The 22,372-nt window shown below is 51.5% G+C and overlaps 2 protein-coding genes across 2 annotated transcripts in view; one reads left to right on the forward strand and one right to left on the reverse strand.

Moving 5' to 3' along the window:
* Positions 1-22,372, forward strand: part of PAX7 (paired box 7) — a gene marked incomplete at its 3' end in the record, with an annotated part of 223,924 nt that overhangs the window by 161,142 nt on the left and 40,410 nt on the right.
* The window catches only part of ARHGEF10L (Rho guanine nucleotide exchange factor 10 like), a gene marked incomplete at its 5' end in the record, with an annotated part of 40,452 nt that continues 29,667 nt past the window's right edge, over positions 11,588-22,372 (reverse strand). The window contains 6 exons of the mRNA XM_079326164.1: positions 11,588-12,511; positions 14,356-14,478; positions 15,772-15,946; positions 16,677-16,819; positions 20,166-20,320; positions 21,972-22,192. Coding sequence (XP_079182290.1) covers positions 12,021-12,511; positions 14,356-14,478; positions 15,772-15,946; positions 16,677-16,819; positions 20,166-20,320; positions 21,972-22,192 — 1,308 coding nt within the window. The 3' untranslated portion in view covers positions 11,588-12,020. The remainder of the gene's footprint in view (positions 12,512-14,355; positions 14,479-15,771; positions 15,947-16,676; positions 16,820-20,165; positions 20,321-21,971; positions 22,193-22,372) is intronic.

Genomic DNA, 22,372 nt, shown 5'->3' on the forward strand with positions numbered 1-22,372 from the left:
TTTCACTTAGAAAATTCCTTATTCCTTGTACAGAAATCCCTTTTTCCCTCTGCAAACCCCCAGGGACCTCCCATGGAGAGCCTCCAGCATGGTGAAAATTCCCATTTTTTCCCAAATTTGGTGCTTCTGGAGGCCTTTTCCAAGCTTGGTGGCTCCAGCAGGGATCAATTCCTATTTCCCAGCGCCTGGAATTGCAGATAAGGACATTTCCCTGCTCCCAGGGCTCCTCTGCTTTTCCTGCTGATAATGGGAATGGAGGAGTTGAATTTGACCCAACCCCACCTGATCCCTGTGTTTGTTCCCTGCCAGAACCTGGAAACACCTGGAATGAGCAATTCCATTGAAATTTGAGAGAGAGGGGGAAAAAGATGGAAAATCATGGAATTTCTGGATGGAAATTGCCTCCACCTGGATCTGAATCTGCCTGTGCTGATCCAGCAGCCAGGAGAGAACATGGAATTCCCTGGAAATCAAAAAGTCAAAATTTCCTAAAAGCTGAGCTGGAATGGGAGAGCAGGGAAGGGAAATGTCAAAAATTATCATTATTATCCTTCAAAAAACAGGGATTTATCTCAAAATATCCCAAAATACCCTAAAATATCCCAAAATCTCCCAAAAGCTGAGCTGGAATGGGAGAGCAGGGAAGGGAAATGCCAAAAATTGGAGTTGTCTTTCAGAAAACAGAGATTTATCTCAAAATATCTAAAAATACCCTAAAATACCCCAAAATATCCCAAATACCCCAAAATTTCCTAAAAGCTGAGCTGGAATGGGAGGGCAGGGAAGGGAAATGCCAAAAATTATCATTATTATCCTTCAAAAAACAAGGATTTAACCTGAAATACCCCAAACTATCTCCAAAAATATCCCAAAATACCCCAAAATTAGCCTGGAATGGAAGAGCAGAAAAGGGAAATGCCAAAAATTTGAGTTGTCCTTCAGAAAACAGGGATTTATCTCAAAATATTCCAAAATATCCCCAAAATCAGGCTGGAATGGGAGGGCAGGGAAGGGAAATGCCAAAAATTATTATTATCTTTCAGAAAACAGATATTTACCCAAAATATCTAAAAGTACCCTAAAATTACCCCCCAAAATATCCCAAAATACCCCAAAATCAGGCTGGAATGGGAGGGCAGGGAAGAGAAATGCCAAAAATTCTCATTATTATCCTTCAAAATCCAGATATTTACCCCAAAATACCCCAAATACCCCAAAATTTACTAAAAGCTGAGCTGGAATGGGAGGGCAGGGAAGGGAAATACCAAAAATTCTCATTATTATCCTTCAAAATCCAGATATTTACCCCAAATACCCCCGTAAGGTAAATCCCAGAGCTCAGGGGTCCAATCCCAGTTCCCAGCTCTGCTGCTGTTCCTTGCTCGGGGCGTTTTTAGGGAAAATCGAGCTGGAATTTCCCTTCAATGCCAAGAGAGCACGAGGCTGTAACAGCTCCCAAATTATCCCCCTAAGGATCCCGTTAATTAATTAATTAATCAATTAATGGCTCTTCCCTCTCTTCCCATCCCAGCCCATCCCATCACCTCCCGTCCCGTTTTTCTCCCGGCCCATTAAAAGCTGGAATTTGTTTTTTAGTCCCGGCTCGAAATGGAACAATTCCATCGATTCCCTGCAAGGTTCTGCCCCTAAAATGTTCCCGAACGTTTTCCTCCTTTCCAGCCCCGTCCAGGCCTCGTGCAAAATTCCTTTATTTTCCTTTGCACAATTCCTTTATCCTTTTGCAAAATTCCTTTATTTTCCTTTGCACAATTCCTTATTCCTTTCCAATATTCCTTTTTCCTCGTGCAAAAATCCTTTATTTTCCTTCTGCCAAATTTCTTTATTCTTTGCAAAATTCTTTTTTTTTCCTTCTGCAAAATTCCTTTTTCCTTTTGCAAAACTCCTTTATTTTCCTTTGCAAAGTTCCTTTTCCTCGTGCAAAATTCCTTTATTTTCCTCTGCACCAATCCTTTATCCTTTGCAAAATTCCTTTTTCCTTCTGCAAAATTCCTTATTCCTCATGGAAAATTCCTTTTTCCTCGTGCAAAATTCTTTATTCCTCATGGAAAATTCCTTTTTCCTCGTGCAAAATTCCTTTCTCCTTGTGCACAATTCCTTTATTTTCCTTTGCAAAATTCCTTTTTCCTTGTGTACAATTCCTTTTCCCTTTGCAAAATTCCTTTTTCCTCCAGGAAATTCCTTATTCCCTCTACAAACCCCCAGGAAAAACCCAAGGAAAGGCTCTAATACTATGAAATTTCCCATTTTTTTCCTAAATTTGATAGGTTTGGAGGCATTTCCCAAGCTTGGTGGCTCCAGCAGGGATCAATTCCCAATCCTAAAAAATTCCCAAACCTTGAATGTGACATTTTCCTCCTTTCCAGCCCTTTCCAAGCTGGAATTTCAATCAAAGGAAAAACTCGACTGGGCCTCCCCCACTTTTGGGGTTTCCATCACAGCAGGGTGAAAATAAAGGAAGAAAATGCAGATTTTTTGTTTTTTCCCCCCAAATTCCAGGAGTTTCTCAGCTGTTGTTGGTGCAATGCAGCACCAGCCCCCTGCTGGGAGCAATTCCCACTTCCCAAATTATTGCCCTAATTCCAGGCCCTGCTAATTAGGGCAGAGGAAATGGAGCAGATCCCAAATCCAGGACGCTGCTGGCACAGGAGGGACCCCAAAAAAAGAAGTTGGGACGTCAAAGGTGCCCCCAGGGACGTGTCCCCCATTCCAGAGCTTGGGAAAGATCCAGGGCAGGCTGGGAGCAGCACAGGGAGAGGGGAAATCCCAGTTTGGGACAAAAAATATCCCAGTCCCAGTTTGGGATGGAAAAAATCCCAACTCAATCCCAGTTTGGGGTGGAAAAATCCTATCCCAGTCCCAGTTTAGGACAAAAAACATCCCAATCCCAGTTTGGGATGGCACAAATCTCATCCCAGTTCCACTTTGGGATGGTGCCAATCCCATCCCAATCCCAGTTTGGGATGGCAAAATCCCAGTTTGGGACAAAACTCATTCCAATCCCAGTTTGAAAAATCAGGATACCACAAAACCCAGCCCAGTCCCAGTTTGGGATGGCACAAATCCCATTCAAATCCCAGTTTGGGGTGACAAAAATCCCATCCCAATCCCAGTTTGGGACATGGGAATGGAACAAAACTCATCCCAATCCCACCTTAAAAAATCAGGATACCACAAAGTCCATCCCAGTTCCACTTTGAGATGGCACCAATCTCATCCCAGTCCCAGTTTGGGGTGACAAAAATCTCAACCCAATCCCAGTTTGGGGTGACAAAATCCTGTCCAAATCCCAGTTTGGGACAAAACTCATCCCAATCCCATCTTGAAAAATCAGGATACCACAAAATCCATCCCAATCCCAGTTTGAGATGGAAAAAATCCCAATCCCAGTTTGGGGTGACAAAAATCCCAATCCCAGTTTGGGACATGGCACAAATCCCATCCCAACTAGGAAAAATAAAAAAGAGGGAAATTGGGAAAAAATAAAGTGAAGTTCCAAAAATAATGGGGAAATTTAAGGGAAGAAAAAGGAATAAAAAGGGGGAGAAATTGGGGGGGAAGAAAGGAGAATTCCATAAATAATGGGGAAATGTTTTTAAAAGGGAAAAAAAAAAGGGCAAAAATGGAAAAAATAAAGGGAAAATCAATTAAAAATGGGGAAGTTGGAAAAAAATTAAAAACTGATCAGGAAATTTTTAAAAAATAGGAGGGAAAAGGGAAAAAATCAGGAAAATCAGAATGATTATGGGGAAATTGAAAAAAATAGGGGAAAAGGGGGAAAATTGGAAAAAATAAATGGAAAATCCAAAAATAATGGAAAATTAAAGGAAAAACTTTAAAATTTACATGGAAACTGCCCAAAGCAGCTGCTTCCTGCAGGAAAAAAATCTCTTTTTTGGCTCCTTGGGGAAGGATTTGTGGCTCCTGCTGAGGCCAAAGCTGGGCTTAAACCCAGCCTAGGCTGAGCTTTACTCCCTGTCCCCAGTTCCCAGTGCCAAACTCTTCACCTTTGAAAAAAAGGTTTGAGTTGAAAGGGTTTGGAGGCAGCTCCAAATCTGAGCATCCTAAAATCCCCTGGAGTACAAAAATCTCCCTGTGATGAAAATTCAGCACCCCAAAAATCCCCTGGGATGAAGAAAAACAGGAAAACACAGAATTCCCAGGGGGGAAATGGATTTTTCCCGCTGTTTTCCCTCCTCTTGCAGAGCAGAATTTGCAAAATTTCCCGGGAATAAAGAGGCTCAGCAGAGTCTGGATTTTCCTGGACACACCCAGAGGGAATTTTGGCCCATTTTTCCCAGATTTGCTCCAAATCCTGGATGCAAATGGGAGAAAAAAAAAAAAAAAACGGGAGCAAATCGGTGGCTGTGTAAAACAAGGGGTGGGATTTCCTCCCAGGGCTCTTCCCTCCTCCCTGCACGGCTCCAAAATCCTCAAATCCATCCCAAATCCATCCATTTATTCCTTGTTAATCACCGTGGAGATGTTTAAGTGCTTGGCTGGCTGGGATTCAGGGGGAATTTTGAATTTTTGTGGGGCTTTTGGGAATCCAGGGGAGGAGTTTTTTTATCCTTGGATGGAGAATGGGAACATCCAGGGAGGATCTCAAGGGAGTCCTGGAGAAGGAAAATCCCTGGAATGAGGAAATCCAGGGCAGGAATATTTGAATTATACATCAAGATTTAAATATGGATGGCAATAAATCCAGTGGGAAATGGGACAGGAAGGAAAAGGGAATAAAACCAAAATTTTTAGGCAGGGGAGATCCAAGGTACCAACCACACCCCAAAATTCTTTCTTTTATCCAAATCTATTGGGATTTTAGCTCCATCTTGGAGCCTTCAAAAGAGAGAAATTCTTTTTTCCCATTATTTGCAGCTTTTCTCCCTTTTCTGGTAAGGTATTAGATCCCAAATTTTCCCAGGAAAAAAAAAAAAAAAAAAAAAAAAAGGAGGGGAAGCCCAGGAGCTGCCCCCAAATAAAGGAGTGGGAAATCTCAACATTCCCTTTTTTTCTTCCCACAAAAGGGTTAATCCATCTAAGAAAGTGAGAAGGGAATAAAAACCCACTGGAGCAATTCCATCCCATCTCTCCTGGCTGATAAATGCAGGGAAATTCCCTAGGGCAGCTCAGTGACCCCGAGTTACCCCCAGGCAATTTGGGGGGTTAATGGTGATTTATGGGCAAGAACATCCCAGATCCCAGATCCTGGAGCTGAGCCTCTCCTTCCACAGGGAATTCCAAACCTCTGGAATTATTCCCTCTGTTTAGGATGTTTGGAATTTCCAGCCTTGGGGGTGGAAGGGGGAATTGCTGGGATCTGGGAATTTGGGAATTTGTTTCCATGGATTGATTCAACTCAATTCAACTCACCATTCCCTGAGCCAGATTTATTCCTCAGCTCCAGACCTCAATTCCCACTTCCCATAAAATCAGCATTTATTCCAAATCCCTTTTCCTGGAGAATTGAAGAGATCAGAATTTTTTTTTTTTTTTTTTTTTTTTTCCCTGGAAAACCCCTCTGTATCCAAGCCCAAGGAAATGGGAGAAGATTGGGATGGGACAGGGAATACAGAAAAACCTGGAATTTTGGAACATTGCCCCTCTCCTGCTTCCTCCAAGGGCCTCTCCTTTGAATGGTGGAATTCCCTCATCTCCCTATCCGAGGAATAATTTAATTAACTTGGAGAAACGTAATTAATTTTAATCGTGGACGATAATTCATTGTTTCATGGGATATTAATAATTATATTTGGGGAATCTGAGTGTCTGGGAAGTGCCCTGGAACATCCTAATTAATGGGAAGGGTTTAATTGGAAACGTTGGGAAATTGGTTCTGCTCCCCAGGGCTGGAATCCGTGACCTGAGGCGTGGAGAAGGAGGAAGGGAGGAGATTGGGATTCTCCTGCTGCTTCCCAAAAATCCCAAATCCACCTGGGCTGGGACGTGACACACCTGGATGTTCCTTTTTCCCAGGGTTTTTGGCCCCCAGCTGGAATTTTGCAGCTCTTTTTCCATGTTTTAGCGCCTGAATATCCCATTTCCATCAAGGAATTCCAGCCTCAGAATCCCCAGCAGCCTCAGAAAGGCTGGAAAGGCCCCCCCGTGGAACTGCTCCTGTCCTTGCACTGGGATCAGCCCAGGAAGGATTTGTCCTCTAATTGCTCCAGTTTGGGAAGGTGTGATTCCAACCAGGCCTTGGCTCCAGTTTTGCCATTTCTCCTTCATTTTTCTCCTGCCTGGGAGGAAAACTCCACAATTCCAGGTCCTGGTGTCCCCCTAATCCAGGGTTGGGATGCTCAGACCCCCCAAATCCTGATGTTTGGATATTTGGACAGTTCCAGGTCCCAGAATCCAGAATCCCTCCAGGCCAGGGTGGGGATGCTCAGACCCCCCAGGTCCCAGTGTCCCCCCAGATCCCAATATCTCCCCAAATCCCATTGTTCCCCCATCCCAGGACATGGGATGCTCAGACCCAAATGTCCCAATGTCCCCCAACCCAGAATTCAGTTGTTCAGACTCTTCCAATCCCAAGATTTGGGAGCTCAAATCCCCCCAATCCCAATTTTCCCTCACAGATTTGGATCCTCAGACCAGCCAGATCCCAATCCCATGGAGATGTCCCCAAAAATCAGGATAGGCCCAAATCCCACAGAGATCCCCCCAGAAATCAGGACCCTGCTGTTCCCAAACTGGGGACAGAGGGTGACAATTTGGGCTGAGGATGGAATTCCCCAGACATTTTTCTTCAGCAGGAAATGAGGGTTTGGGGATGGACAATTTGAGGTGGTGTTGCTACACTTGGAAAAATCATTTTTCCCAAGAATATCCATGAAATCCTCACTGGATCTAGGAAAAAACCATCCCCACCTTCCCAGGGCCAAACCACATTTCATAGGAAGGGGGAAAATCCCATAAAATCCAGTGGGGTGGTGAAGAGCAGGATCCACCAGAGGCTCCCAAATCCTCATCCAGGAGGGGTGGGAATGGGATGGATCCATGGAAAATTGCAGGGATGGAGTTAACCAAGGGGGGAATTCCCTTAAAATGCAGTGGCTCTGAAATAATGAGGGGATTTTTTTCCTTGGGAATGAGAGGAAAGCAGGAGCAGCTGGACACTGAAGGGACTTGAGCCTTGTCCTCAAGCTCCTTGAGGAATTCTGGCATCTGGAGCAGGGATTGATGGATCTGACAGTGTCTGCACAGGCTGATGGATGCAGCTCCCAACTCTTGGGAATTCATCAAGGAAATCTGGGAATTGCTCCATAAACTCTTGGAGCCCCCAACAACAACAACAAAAATTCACTGAGGGCTCTGCTGTGTAAACACGGCCAAGAAAACCGGGATTGGGAATGGGGAGGGGGAAATGTTCCCACATTTCTTTTGTTTTCCTGTTTTTGTTTTTGGTTTTTTTTTCCCAGAAAACAGCACCAAAAAAAAAAAAACCCCAAAAAACAAAACAAAACAAAAAAAAAACCCCAAAAAAAAACCCCAGGAAGCAGCAGCGTCTCCCAGGCGCATCCCAGACCCATCCAAGGCTCGTCTCCCGCAGAAGGCGAGGGGGGCTCATCTGAAATCCCTCTCCTGCCCTAATCCATGTGACACTAATCAGGGAACCGGCCCCTCGGGAATCAGTGATTAATGGAGTTAAATTTAGCGGGAGCTTGCCGGAGTAAAATTAGGCGCCATGCATAAAACATCACAGCTCCTCGTTAGGGCGGCTAATTGCGCTAATGGGGGCGTTCGCGCGGGGCTGGAATTAGGGATGGACCTCCCGACCTGCGCCCAGCTGCCCAAAGCCGGGAAAGAGCCCGGCCTGGAGCCTTAATGAGGAGGTAATTAGTGCATAATTAACGCTCAAGGGTGGGGGTGGGGGGCTCAGACATCCCGGGGGTCAAGGGGTCCCACATTGCCAAGGGTTGGGATGAGGGTGGCTCCTCATCCCAGGCTGCTCCAAGCCCCATCCCGGGGCATTCCCAGGGAGCAGAGCCCTTGGAACGCTGCCCCAAATCCCAGGAAAGCCCCGAAGCCAAAATCAAGGAAACCACGGCCATTCCTATGGGATTTGTTTCCACCCTCCCTGTTTTCCTTTCCTCAGGAAACCAAGCGGGCTCAGCTCCCAAAACCACGGGATTTCAGATCCTCAAATTCCCACCTGGGACTGGGAGTGGATATTGCAGGCAGAGCTGCTTTTCAGGAGCTGCTCCTGCTCTTCCCAATGGCTGGGACTGACATCCAAGGTCAGGCACCACATGGGCTGGTGTCTGCTCACAGATCCAGCATTCCCGAGGCTGGGATGAGGCTTTGCTGCAGCACCTGGCTCCTCATCCAGCGGGTCCTTGGGTTTGCCATGGGGCTGGCACTATGGGTTGGCTTTGCCCAGGGGCATGGCCATGGTTCCAATATCTCCTTCCAACGCAGCTGTAATTGAACATATCCTTCCACCGTGGCTGTCATTCCAACCAACATTCATTGCTCTACCATGGCCACCATTCCAACATCTGCCATCCCACCACAGCCATCATTCCAAGGCCAACAGCCCAAACATCCCCTTCCTCTGTGTCCATCATGCCACCATGGCCACCATTCCAACATCCCCAGACACCATGGCCACCATTCCAACATCCATGGCTCCAACATCCTCTTCCATTGTGTCCACCATTCCCACACCCACCATTCCAACATCCATCATTCCACCATGGCCATAATTCCAACATGGCCACCATTCCAACACCCATGGCTCCAAAATCCTCTTCCACTGTGTACACCATTCCAACACCCACCATTCCAACACCCACCATTCCCACACCCACCATTCCAGCATCCAGCCTTCAAAAATCCACCATTCCAACATGCTTTGCTCCAACACCCACCATTCCCACACCCACCATTCCACCATCCCCTTCCAGCATGGCCATGGCTGTTTCCTCATCCCAGCTTCCCCAAATCCCCGGAATCCCACAGCTCCTGGCCTTGCCCCTCCCATCCTCTCCCAGCCCCTGGTCACTCCTCAGCTCCAAGGGAAGCGATTTGGAGGCCAAATCCAGCAGGGGAAGGAGGGGCGAGGTGAAGCCGTCAGCATTTGCTCAATCCTGGCACAGGAACACAAATCCAGCTGTAATTAATCCCATTATCTTGGGAAGAGGGAGCAGCCAGCGCTGCGAGGATTGGCAAAATCTGGGAATCCGGCCGGGATAAGCCTGTGGGGGAGTTTAAGCTCGACAGGCACCAGCTCTAAGCTGGTGTTGAGGGAGATGGGAGTGACAGGGAAATAAAGACAAGAGGACTCCAGCCTGGAGAAGGAAAATCCAGGAATGATTCATCCACCGCCCTTTTCCTTAAGAAATGAGACCAAAATAACCCAAAAGGACTCAGCAGCAGCTCTGGGTTGTTGAATTCCCTGCAAAGCTCATGGCAAGGGGCAGGAGTGGGATGAAATGTCGGGTATCTGCTGGAATGTGGGACAGCTGATGGAAAATAGGCTTTCCAATGGAATGTGGGTATCCAGTGGAATGTGGGGTATTCATGGAATGTGGGATATTCATGGAACATGGAATCTACCATGTCCATCTTTTTTATCCCAGTTCCCATCACACCTGGAATGTTCCAGCTCCATCTTTTCCATTCCAAATCCCACCACACTGGAAGGTTCCATGTCCATGTTTTCCATCCCAAATCCCACCACACTGGAAGGTTCCATGTCCATGTTTTCCATGCCCAGTTCCCACCAGTGCACAGATGGAACCAGAGAGGAATTTGCATGGAAGTGCTTCCTTGGGAAGAGCAGCCAGGAAGAAAACCCTTGGAATTTCCTCTGTATCCCTGGGGGAGAAATATTCCTAGATTTCTCCTCTAAAACTTGCTTTGCTTCCTGTGAACCCACAATGGAAACCCTGGGGAATTTTCTCCAAACGGGATGAGCTCCCATGAGTTACACACACTCCAGTTTTCAACCTTTCCTTGTATGGAAAGAACCCTCCTTGCATGGAACACACAGTTCTGCCCACAGTGGGGGTGAAATATTCCCAGATTTCTCCCCTAAAATCAGCTCTGCTCCCTATTTACCCACACTGGAAATCCAGGGAAGGTTTTCCAGATGGGATGAACTCCCATAAGCCACCTTGAATGATGAACCCCCCAACCCCTCCCTGCATGGAATGCACGAAGTTCTGCCCCCCTTGGGAGCAAAATATTATTGGATTCCACCTGCAGAATTGTTCCCTAGGAACCACCACTGTAAATCCTGGGAAGTTTTTCCAAACAGGATGAACCCTCATAAGTTATGGATGTGCCCCTGCCTTGCACGGAATGCAAGTGGTGTTGGGGGTGAAATATCCCCGGATTTCCCCCCTTAAATCAGCTCTGCTCCCTATTTACCCACATTGTAAATCCTGGGAAGTTTTTCCAAAGAGGATGAGCCCCCAGGAGTCTCATTTCCAGCCCCTCATCCCAGGGGATTCCAGGAGCTGCTGCTGCTCGTCCATCAGCCCTGAATGCAGCCAGCGTTGATTATTTTTAGCCGGGGCCGCCGCGGTGTTTGTGCACAGGAATCAGACCATGAAATCCCTGGATCCGGAGCATTCCCAGCTCTCCAGCGCCCAGAGCAGCTGAGCTGTGCTGGGGGGAGATGTTAAAAGCCTCAGAGTGTCACTTGATGCCACCTGATGTCCCCAAGGCAGGCGCCGGTGTTGAACGCGGGACCCCCGGGGGAGGCAGGAGCGAGGCCTGCCCTGGAATCCACCTGACCCAAATTTCCAGCCTGGAATGGGAAATCTGGGAGAAGAGGTGCTGGCCTCAGAAAATCCAGCTCAGTGCCTGGCTTGGAGAGAGTGGGAGCACAGAATCTGCTTTTCTTGGGATCATTTCAGCCCCTGGAGCTGGACCAGCCCTGCAGGGGCAGTGGCTGCTCCATGGATTCCAAAGATGTAGCAAGGGCTGGGACAAGGAGAGGGGAATATCCCTGAGAAGTTTGGGATGAGGATGGAATATCCCTGAGAGGGTTGGACTGAGGATGGATGGAATATCCCTGAGAGGGTTGGACTGAGGATAGATGGGATATACCTGAGAGGGTTGGGATGAGGATGGGATATCCCTGAGAAGTTTGGACTAAGGATGGAATATCCCTGAGAGGTTTAGACTGAGGATGGAATATCCATCAGGAGCTCCCATTCCAGGGCTCAGGAATATCCATCCCATCTCTGGGATGCTCCCCATAGAATCCCATCAGAGCCCGTTCCAGGCAGGAACGGCAATGGATCCAGTCCTGGGATGAATTCCCAACTCCCTGGGATGGGATGTCTCTGGTGTCGATGGAAAGGGCAGAAGTAGAGGAAGGAGGGGTGGATTTTCCCTCCATCCCACCCCATTCCCAGTGGGAAAAGAGGAAACTGATTTTGCGATGTGCAGCTCCAGGGGAATGCATCAGAACCCCAGAATTCCAGGATGGGTTGGAATCATCTTAAAGCTCACTCCATTCCATTGGAAATCTGCACTCCCAGGGCAGCAGAACCCTTGGAATGCTGCCCCAAATCCTGGAAAAGCCCTGAAGCCACAAACCAAGGAAACCACAGCAATTCCTATGGGATTTATTTCCACACTGCCCCTGTTTTCCTTTCCTTGGGAAGCCGAGCGGGCTCGACTCCCAAATCCAGGGGATTTCCATACGCTAATTCCCAGCTGGGACTGGGAGGAGTGGATATTGCAGCCAGAGCCGCTTTTTCGGGAGCTGCTCCCGCTCTTCCCAGCATTCCCAATATATACAGATTCCTTCTTTTTACAGGTAATAATGTACAGCCTATTTATAACCCAGGGATTTCTATCTCTAGGGATTATCCACACACACACACACACACAGGGAAACCGGGAAAATCCCGCCGCTCCCGCTGGATTTGGGGGAAAATCCCGCTTTTTCCCAGTTTCTTTCCCTCGCGGCGGCTGAGGCGGTGCCGCTCCCGGGAATTAGGGGGATTCCTGAGGTAGGAAATGGGGGATTCCAGGCGGGCTCACAGCGCCAGCGGGAGCTGCCAGATGAGCAAGGAGCTGTCGGCGTCTCCGGAGCGGCGCGCCGATTCCGCCCGGAAATCCCGGTAGCCGCGGCCTCCGGAGACGATGGCCACGGAGCAGATTTCCTTGCGGGAAGAATCCCGGGAGCAGGGCCGGCTCCTCACCCACACGTCAGGGTCGTCGGCCAGCTCGTAGATGGATCCGTCCTCCTCGGCGTGTCCCGGCGTTGCCGGCGTTCCCGGCGCCGCCTCCCGCACGGACAGCAGCTGCCCGGGCAGGTGCGCCGTGGAGCGCAGCCGGTACTGTAACAAAATCCCTTTTTTCCGCATCTCCTGCGGCGGGAGCCCCTCCGGATCCGGGGATTTCTCCTCCTCGGCCTCGTCGGGCTCATCCTGCTCGGCCCGGAGAGCGTCGGGGGCCAAAGTGCTCAGAGCCAGCGCCAGGAACTGCACGGGGCCGGCGTGGCCGTTCAGGGACACCATGCCCTTCCCTGGAAAACAGGCATGGCATGGGAATGGGAACAGTGGGATTGGGATGGGAATGGGCTGGGAATGGGAACAGTGGGATTGGGATGGGAACGGGATGGGAACGGGCTGGGAATGGGAACAGTGGGATTGGGATGGGAACGGGCTGGGAAAGGGATGGGAACGGCTGGGAATGGGAACAGTGGGATTGGGATGGGAATGGACTGGGAATGGGAACAGTGGGATTGGGATGGGAATGGGATGGGAACGGGCTGGGAATGGGAACAGTGGGATTGGGATGGGAACGGGCTGGGAAAGGGATGGGAACGGCTGGGAATGGGAACAGTGGGATTGGGATGGGAACGGGATGGGAACGGGCTGGGAATGGGAACAGTGGGATTGGGATGGGAATGGAAACAGTGGAACTGGGATGGGAATGGGCTGGGAATGGGAACAGTGGGATTGGGATGGGAATGGAAATTGGGATTGGGATGGGAATGGGCTGGGAATGGGATGGGAATGGGAACAGTGAAACTGGGATGGGAACGGGATGGGAACAGGCTGGGAATGGGAACAGTGGGATTGGGCTGGGAATGGGCTGGGAATGGGATGGGAATGGGAACAGTGGGAATGGGCTGGGAATGGGATGGGAATGGGCTGGGAATGGAAACAGTGGGATTGGGATGGGAACGGGCTGGGAACGGGAACAGTGGGATTGGGATGGGAATGGGCTGGGAATGGAAACAGTGGGATTGGGATGGGAATGGGCTGGGAAAGGGATGGAAATGGGCTGGGAATGGGAACAGTGGGATTGGGATGGGAATGGGTTGGGAATGGGATGGGAATGGGAACAGTGTGATTGGGATGGGAATGGGCTGGGAACAGGAACTGGGATTGGGATGGGAATGGGCTGGGAAAGGGATGGAAATGGGCTGGGAATGGGAACAGTGGGATTGGGATGGGAATGGGTTGGGAATGGGATGGGAATGGGAACAGAGGGATTAGGTTGGGAACGGGTTGGGAATGGGATGGGAGTGGGCCAGGAATGGGCTGGGAATGGAAACAGTGGGATCTGGATAGCAATGAGACTAGGAATGAGACTGGGAATGGGCTGGACACAGAAACAGTGGGATTGGGATGGGAATGGGCTGGGAATAAGACTGGGCATGAGACTGGGAATAAGGCTGGGAATGGAAACAGTGGGATCGGGGTGGGAACAAGCCTGGGAATAGGTTGGGAATGGCCTGGGAACAACATGGGAATGGCACCATTTCTTGGGAACTGGCGTCGTTTTTTGGGAATGGAACCATTTTTGGGAATGGCATTGATTTTAGGGAATGACACTGTTTTTAGGAATGGCACCGTTTTTAGGAATGGCACTGTTTTTGGGAAAGGCACTGTTTTTGGGAATGGCACTGCTTTTAGGGAATAACACTTTTTTTAGGAATGACACAATTTCTGGGAATGGCACTGTTTTTTGGGAATGACACTGTTTTTAGGGAATTACACCATGTTTTGGGAATGGCACTGTTTTTAGGAATTATTTGGGAATGGCACTGTTTTTTGGGAATGGCACTGTTTTTGGGAAAAGCACTGTTTTTTGGGAATGGCACTGTTTTTGGGAATGGCACTGTTTTTAGGAATGACACCGTTTTTGGCAATGCCACCATTTTTGGGAATGACACTGTTTTAGGGAATGGCACTGTTTTTTGGGAAGGACAAAATTTTTGGGAATGGCACTGTTTTTTGGGAATGGCACTGTTTTTGGGAAAGGCACTGTTTTTAGGAATTTTTTGGGAATGGCACTGTTTTTTGGGAAGGGGTTCCTCTGGGAACATCCCAGTTTTTCCGGGAAGGCTTTGGGACTCACCGGTGATTTTCGGGATGCCCTCCAGGCGTGGCACAGGCAGCAGGACGATGATTCCCAGATCTGTCCCCACCCAGAGCGAGCCCTGGCACAGCAGGAGGCTGGTGACGTGCACGATCTTCTGCCCTGCAACAGGAAAAACCGGGAAAAGCCGGGATCAGGGAGAATCCACAGCCCAGCTCCCACCTGGGCACAGGGCTCGGGAAGATCCCGGCACATCCACAGCCAGGGAAGCACTGGGGATAGAAAGGAATTAAAGGAGGGAAAAGGAAAAGTGGGAGAAAAGAGAGATTCCAACAGGAAATGGGGATTTTATGGGAAGGAGTTAGCTGGGAAAGTGATAAATCCAGGGAAAGAGAGAAATCCAGGGAAAGTGATAAATCCAGGGAAATCAGTAAATCCAGCGCTGTCAAATTTGGCACTGCCAAATTCCAGAGGTTTGGGAACTGGAGTTCAAATGGATTGAATCCCAGTGCAGGGATGGGAGGGATGTCAGGACATTGGGATATCAGGATATTGGGATATAGGGATATACCCGGAAAAGGAGGAAAAAAGGGGAAAAAACAGAGAATTACGTGAGTTTGGTGCTCGGAACTAATGAAGGGATAATGGAGCTGGAATGGGAATGGAATTGGAATGGGAATGGGAATGGGAATGAGGGTGGGATAACCTGGAGAGGGACAAGCATGTGGGATGGGGGATGTGATCAGAGCACAAATTTGGGATCCAGGGATGGGATCACAGGACAAATTTAGGATCCAGGGATGGGATCATGGGACAAATTCCTGCCCAGCTCCATCCCTGTCCCACTCCTTGGGAAAGCTGCAGATCCTAGTGGGATCCCCTGGGCTGCCACATTCCCTAATTCCCCTGGATCTGTTAATTAATCCCCCTCATTAGTTATTAATTAAGATCTCACCAGGCAGCAGCAGGGTGGTTTCAATCCTTGATTCCCCATAGATCCATTAATTAATGACCCAAATTGGGGTTTTTAATCACTCACCGGGCTGCAGCAGGGTGGTCCCATTCCCTGATTCCCCCATGATCATTAATTAATGACCCAAATAAATCAGTAATTGCTCACCAGGCTGCAGCAGGGTGGTCCCATTCCCTCAGTCCCATGGACCCATTAATTAATGACCCTAATCAGGTTGCTGATGGCTCACCAGGATGCAACAGGGTGGTCCCATTCCCTGATTCCCCCACGATCATTAATTAATGACCCCTATCAGCACAGTCAGTCACTCACCAGGCTGCAGCAGGGTGGTCCCATTGCCTGATTCCCCCATGATCACTCATTAATGACCCCAATCAGGGCAGTGTTAATTGCTCACCAGGCTGCAGCAGGGTGGTTCCACTGCCTGATTCCCCCATGATCACTCATTAATGACCCTAATCAGGGCAGTGTTAATCACTGACCGGGCTGCAGCAGGGTGGTGCGGGTGGCCACGTTGATCTCCTGCAGGTGCTCGCGGGTCTCGGTGTGGAAGAGGCGGATGGCGGCGCCCTGTGCGAAGGCCATCCAGACGCCGCTGCCCGCGCGCACCATGCGCGTCACGGCCGCCGCGGGCTCGGGGTGCGCCTCGAAGCAGTGCTGGGGCACGGGACACGCTCAGCACACCCCACACCTCCCACAGCTCTGCTCCAGGCAGCACAGCTCCGCCGGGAACACAGATCCCACACCTCCCACCGGAATACAGCCCCGCTCCAGCCCATCCCCATCCCCATCTCATCCCATCCTCATTCCCATTCCCATTCCCATTCCCATTCCCATTCCCATTCCCACTCCCATTCCCATTCCCATTCCCATATCCATTCCCAATCTATTCCCATTCCCAATCAATTCCATTCCATTCCTGTTCCCATTCTCCTTCCCATTCCTTTTCATGTCCCCATTCCCATCCCTGTCCCAATTCCTATTCCCATTCCCATTTTTATATCTGTTCCTGATCCCATCCCCATTCCCACTTCTGATCCCGTTCCCATTCCCAGTCCCATTCTCACTCCCATTCCTGTTCCTGTCCCCATTCCTATCCCTGTCCCCACTCCTGTATCTATTCCCAATCCTATTCCCATTCTCGTTCCCATTCCCATTCCCATCTCCATCCCCATTCCCATTCCTGACCCCACCCCCACCCCCATCCCCATTCCCATTCCCATCCCTATTCCCATTCCCATTCCCATTCCCATCTCTGTCCCCACTCTCATTCCTGTTCCCATTCCCATCCCGTTCCCATCCCCATCCCCACTCTCAGTCCCGTCCCCATTCTCGTTCCTGTTCCCATCCCCATCCCGTTCCCATTCCCGTTATTCCCGCCCCATACCTGGCTCTGCAGCTCTGGAGTGCTCAGGACACTGACGAGGTTCTGGGAACTGGCCCAGAGCGACTCCTCCAGCACCAGCAGCGCCCGCACGGGGCCCGACCCCACCTGGAGCATCCGCACCGCACCCGCATCCCATAAACCCTCTGGGAACGGGATAATGGGAACGGGATCAGAGCCCGACCCCACCCGGAGCATCCCATAAACCCTCTGGGAATGGGAAACGGGAATGGGATCAGAGCCCGACCCCACCAGGAGCATCCCATAAACCCTCTGGGAACGGGATAATGGGAACGGGATCAGAGCCCGACCCCACCCGGAGCATCCCATAAACCCTCTGGGAACGGGATAATGGGAACGGGATCAGAGCCCGACCCCACCAGGAGCATCCCATAAACCCTCTGGGAATGGGAAACGGGAATGGGATCAGAGCCCGACCCCACCAGGAGCATCCCATAAACCCTCTGGGAATGGGAAACGGGAATGGGATCAGAGCCTGACCCCACCCGGAGCATCCCATAAACCCTCTGGGAATGGGAAACGGGAACGGGATCAGAGCCCGACCCCACCAGGAGCATCCCATAAACCCTCTGGGAATGGGAAACGGGAACGGGATCAGAGCCCGACCCCACCAGGAGCATCCCATAAACCCTCTGGGAAAGGGATAATGGGAACGGGATCAGAGCCCGACCCCACCAGGAGCATCCCATAAACCCTCTGGGAATGGGAAACGGGATCAGAGCCCGACCCCACCAGGAGCATCCCATAAACCCTCTGGGAATGGGAAACGGGAATGGGATCAGAGCCCAACCCCACCCACAGCATCCCATAAACCCTCTGGGAACGGGATAATGGGAACAGGATCAGAGCCCAACCCCACCCACAGCATCCCATAAACCCTCTGGGAACGGGATAATGGGAATGGGATCAGAGCCAGACCCCACCCGGAGCATCCCATAAACCCTCTGGGAATGGGAAACGGGAATGGGATCAGAGCCCAACCCCACCCACAGCATCCCATAAACCCTCTGGGAACGGGATAATGGGAATGGGATCAGAGCCCAACCCCACCCGGAACATCCCATAAACCCTCTGGGAATGCGATAACTGGGAATGGGGTCAGGGCCTGACCCTATCCAGAACATCCCATAAATCCTCTGGGAATGGGATAATGGGAATGGGATCACATCCCGACCCCATCTGGAACATGCCATAAACCCTCTGGGAATTCGATAACTGGGAATGGGACAACTGGGAATGGGGTCAGGGCCTGACCCTATCTGGAACATCCCATAAACCCTCTGGGAATGGGATAACAGGGAACGGAAAACATGGAACAGGATAATGGCAACAGGCTAACAGGGAATGGGATAATGCAGAACAGGAAAACACAATGGGATAATGGAATGGGATAATAGAATGGGATAATGGAATGGGATAATGGAATGGGATGGGATAACAGAACAGGGAATGGGATAACAGAACAGGATAATGGAATGGGATAACAAAGAATGGGGTAACAGGGAACGGGGTAACAGAATGGGATAACTGAATGGGATAATGGAATGGGATAACAGAATGGGACAGCAGGAAACAGGAAATGGGATAATGACAGGGAACAGGATAACGGGGATTGGGATAAAAGGGAACAGGATCATAGGAAAACATGGAACTCGGCACACATGGAACAGATAACAGGAAAACATGGAATGGGATAATGGGAAAACACGGAACTTGGCACACTCAGGAAGTTCCAGGTGCAGCCAAGCCCCCCAAGGGTCATTCCCACTTCCCAACATTCCCAAAATTCCCCTTTCCCACCGCACATGGCACTGAAGCAGCCACCTCAACCCCGATGGCTCCTCAAAAAGCCCAAATTCCATTTTTTTAAATGGATTTGCTCCAGAAGGGCCACCCCAGGCCCAATCCCGAGGATCCAGGAGCAGCTGGATCAGGATCAATCCAATGCCAGATCAATCCATTGGCACTTTCCTTCTTTTTTTCCCGATCCATGTTTTTTATCCAAACCCTCAGATCCCAGGGATGAAAAAGCCTTTGGATACTCCAAGCCCTGCTCTCAGCAAATCCTGATTTCCAGGGAAAAGGAACAATTGCAGGGAAGCTTTTTCCTTTTCCTCCCAAAAAATCAGGATGAGGTTAAGAACTCCCCCCTGTGGCTGCTGTTTAATCCATTAAAATTAATTAAATCCCTTAATTGGCTCCCACTTGGGAAGGGAGATGGGCACAATCCCAAAAATCTGAGTTTAGGAGGATTTGGTGGCTCAGGATTGGGTCAGGTGCTGCTTCCTGCAGCTTTTCCTGGAGAAAACCCAGAACTCCATCCTGAATTCTGCAGGATTCCCTGCTCTTTCCAACCCCCTAGTGATGAAAATGAGGAATTTCCCAGTCCAGGAACTCCTGGAGAAGGATCACAGCAGGATGGGATATCCTGAAGGTGGATTTATCCCAATCCCAATCCCAGTGTGATACCCTGGATGTGGATTTATCCCATTCCCAGTGGGATACCCTGGAGCTGGGTTTATCCCATTCCCAGTGGGATACCCTGAAGGTGGATTTATCCCATTCCCAGTGGGATATCCTGGATGGGGATTTATCCCATTCCCAGTGGGATATCCTGGAGGTGGATTTATCCCACTCTCAGTGGGATACCCTGGAGGTGGATTTATCCCAGTGGATCCCCTGGCTGTGTATTCTCCCATTCCCAGTGGATCCCCTGGCTGTGTGTTGTCCCAGTGGATCCCCTGGCCGTGTGTTTATCCCAGTGGATCCCCTGGCTGTGTGTTCTCCCATCCCAGTGGATCCCCTGGCTGTGTGTTGTCCCAGTGGATCCCCTGGCCGTGTGTTGTCCCAGTGGATCCCCTGGCCATGAGTTTATCCCAGTGGATCCCCTGGCTGTGTGTTCTCCCATCCCAGTGGATCCCCTGGCTGTGTGTTGTCCCAGTGGATCCCCTGGCTGTGTGTTCATCCCAGTGGATCCCCTGACCGTGTGTTGTCCCAGTGGATCCCCTGGTTGTGTGTTGTCCCAGTGGATCCCCTGGCTGTGTGTTCTCCCCAGTGGATCCCCTGGCCGTGTGTTGTCCCAGTGGATCCCCTGGCTGTGTGTTCATCCCAGTGGATCCCCTGGCTGTGTGTTGTCCCAGTGGATCCCCTGGTTGTGTGTTGTCCCAGTGGATCCCCTGGCTGTGTGTTTTCCCAGTGGATCCCCTGGCTGTGTGTTCTCCCCAGTGGATCCCCTGGCCGTGTGTTGTCCCAGTGGATCCCCTGGCTGTGTGTTGCCCCAGTGGATCCCCTGGCTGTGTGTTGTCCCAGTGGATCCCCTGGCTGTGTGTTTTCCCAGTGGATCCCCTGGCTGTGTGTTCATCCCAGTGGATCCCCTGGTCGTGTGTTGTCCCAGTGGATCCCCTGGTTGTGTGTTCTCCCAGTGGATCCCCTGGCTGTGTGCTCCCATCCCGGTGGGATCCCGGGGCTCACCCTGGCTCCGGGGGAAGGCGGCCACGTGCCCGTCCTGCAGCCCGGCCAGCAGGAACTCGGGGCTGTGCCGCAGGCACAGGATGGGCGGCGCCCCCGGGGCCCGGCAGCGCTGCAGGCACGGGGTGCCCGAATCCACCGAGCCGAACACCAGCAGGCTGGGGGACAGCGGGGTCAGCACCGCGGGGACAATGGGGACAGTGGGGACTGCCCGCGGGGACAACGGGGACAGCCCATGGGGGGACAATGGGGACAGCGGGGACAGCACCGCGGGGACAATGGGGACAGTGGGGACTGCCCGCGGGGACAACGGGGACAGCCCATGGGGGGACAATGGGGTCAGAACCGCGGGGACAATGGGGACAGCCCATGGGGACAATGGGGTCAGAACCGTGGGGACAATGGGGACAGCCCATGGGGACAATGGGGTCAGAACCGCGGGGACAATGGGGACAGCCCATGGGGACAATGGGGTCAGAACCGCGGGGACAATGGGGACAGCCCATGGGGACAGCGGGGTCAGCACCGCGGGGACAATGGGGACAGTGGGGACAGCCCGCGGGGACAATGGGGACAGCCCATGGGGACAATGGGGTCAGCGGGGACAGCCCATGGGGACAATGGGGACAGCGGGGACAGCCCATGGGGACAATGGGGTCAGAACCGCGGGGACAACGGAGTCAGCCCGCGGGGACAATGGGGACAGTGGGGACAGCCCGCGGGGACAATGGGGACAGCGGGGACAATGGGGACAGCCCATGGGGACAATGGGGTCAGAACCGCGGGGACAATGGGGACAGCCCATGGGGACAATGGGGTCAGCACCGCGGGGACAATGGGGACAGCCCGCGGGGACAATGGGGACAGCACAGCGGGGGGATAGGACAGGGGATGGGGGATGGGATATGGGATGGGAGATGGGATTTGGGATGGCAAGTGGGATCTGGGATAGGAGATGGGATCCGAGACAGGGATTGGGATTTGGGATGGGGGAGGGGATTTGGGATGGGAGATGGGAACTGGGATGGGAGATGGGATATGGGATGGGAGATGGGATACATGATGGGAGCTGGGATCTAGGATGAGAACTGGGATCTGGGATGGGGGTTGGGATTTGGGATAGGAAATGGGATTTGGGATGGGAGCTGGGATTTGGGATATGAGCCAGGATATGGGATGGGAGATGGGATATGGGATGGGACATGGGATATGGGATGGGGGGTGGGATTTGGGATGGGAGCCAGGATTTGGGATGGGGGACAGGATCTGGGATGGGAGCCAGGATTTGGGATGGGAGCTGGGATTTGGGATGGGAGGCAGGAATTGGGATATGAGCATGGATTTGGGATGGGAGTTGGGATATGGGGTAAGGGCTGGGATTTGGGAGGGGAGTTGAGATTTGGGATGGGAGGCAGGAATCTGGGATATGAGGCAGGAATCTGGGATATGAGGCAGATTTGGGATGGGAGGCAGGATTTGGGATATGAGGCAGATTTGGGACGGGATCTGGGACTGGGGATAGGACGAGGAATTTGGGATGGAAGGCAGGAATTGGGATGGGAGGCAGGATTTGGGATGGGAGTTGGGATATGGGGTAAGGGCTGGGATTTGGGATGGGAGGCAGGATTTGGGATGGGAGTTGGGATATGGGGTAAGGGCTGGGATTTGGGATGGGAGGCAGGATTTGGGATATGAGCCAGATTTGGGATGGGAGGCAGGATTTGGGATGGGAGGCAGGAATCTGGGATGGGAGGCAGGATTTGGGATAGCAGCCAGATCTGGGATGGGATCTGGGACCAGGGCTGTCACCTGCCATCCTGCAGGCCCAGGCACACTGCGGGGTGGGGGGTGCTGGGGGGCGGCTCCGGGGGCGCCCCCGGCCCCGCGGGATCGGGCGGCTCCGGCTCCGGGATCAGCTCCAGGCACAGCACCGGCGCCGGCACCGGGAACGACTTGACGGTCCGGGGCACCGAGCGGTTCAGGGAGAAGATCTCCACCTGCCCCCCCGCCCCCTCCTGCCCCCCGCCCACCTGGGGGAAAACGGGAAAACTGGGAATGAGCACCCCCAGCACAGCCATCCCACAGAATCCCAAAGAATCACAAATGATCCCAAAGAATCACAAAGAATCCCAAATAACCCCAAATCCCAAATACTGGGATCTGTTTGGGGTGATGCTCACCCAGACATCTCCACCTGCCCCCTGCCCCCT

Source organism: Erithacus rubecula (genome assembly GCF_903797595.1).
Source record: "Erithacus rubecula genome assembly, chromosome: 24".
Classification (NCBI taxonomy): Eukaryota; Metazoa; Chordata; class Aves; order Passeriformes; family Muscicapidae; genus Erithacus; species Erithacus rubecula.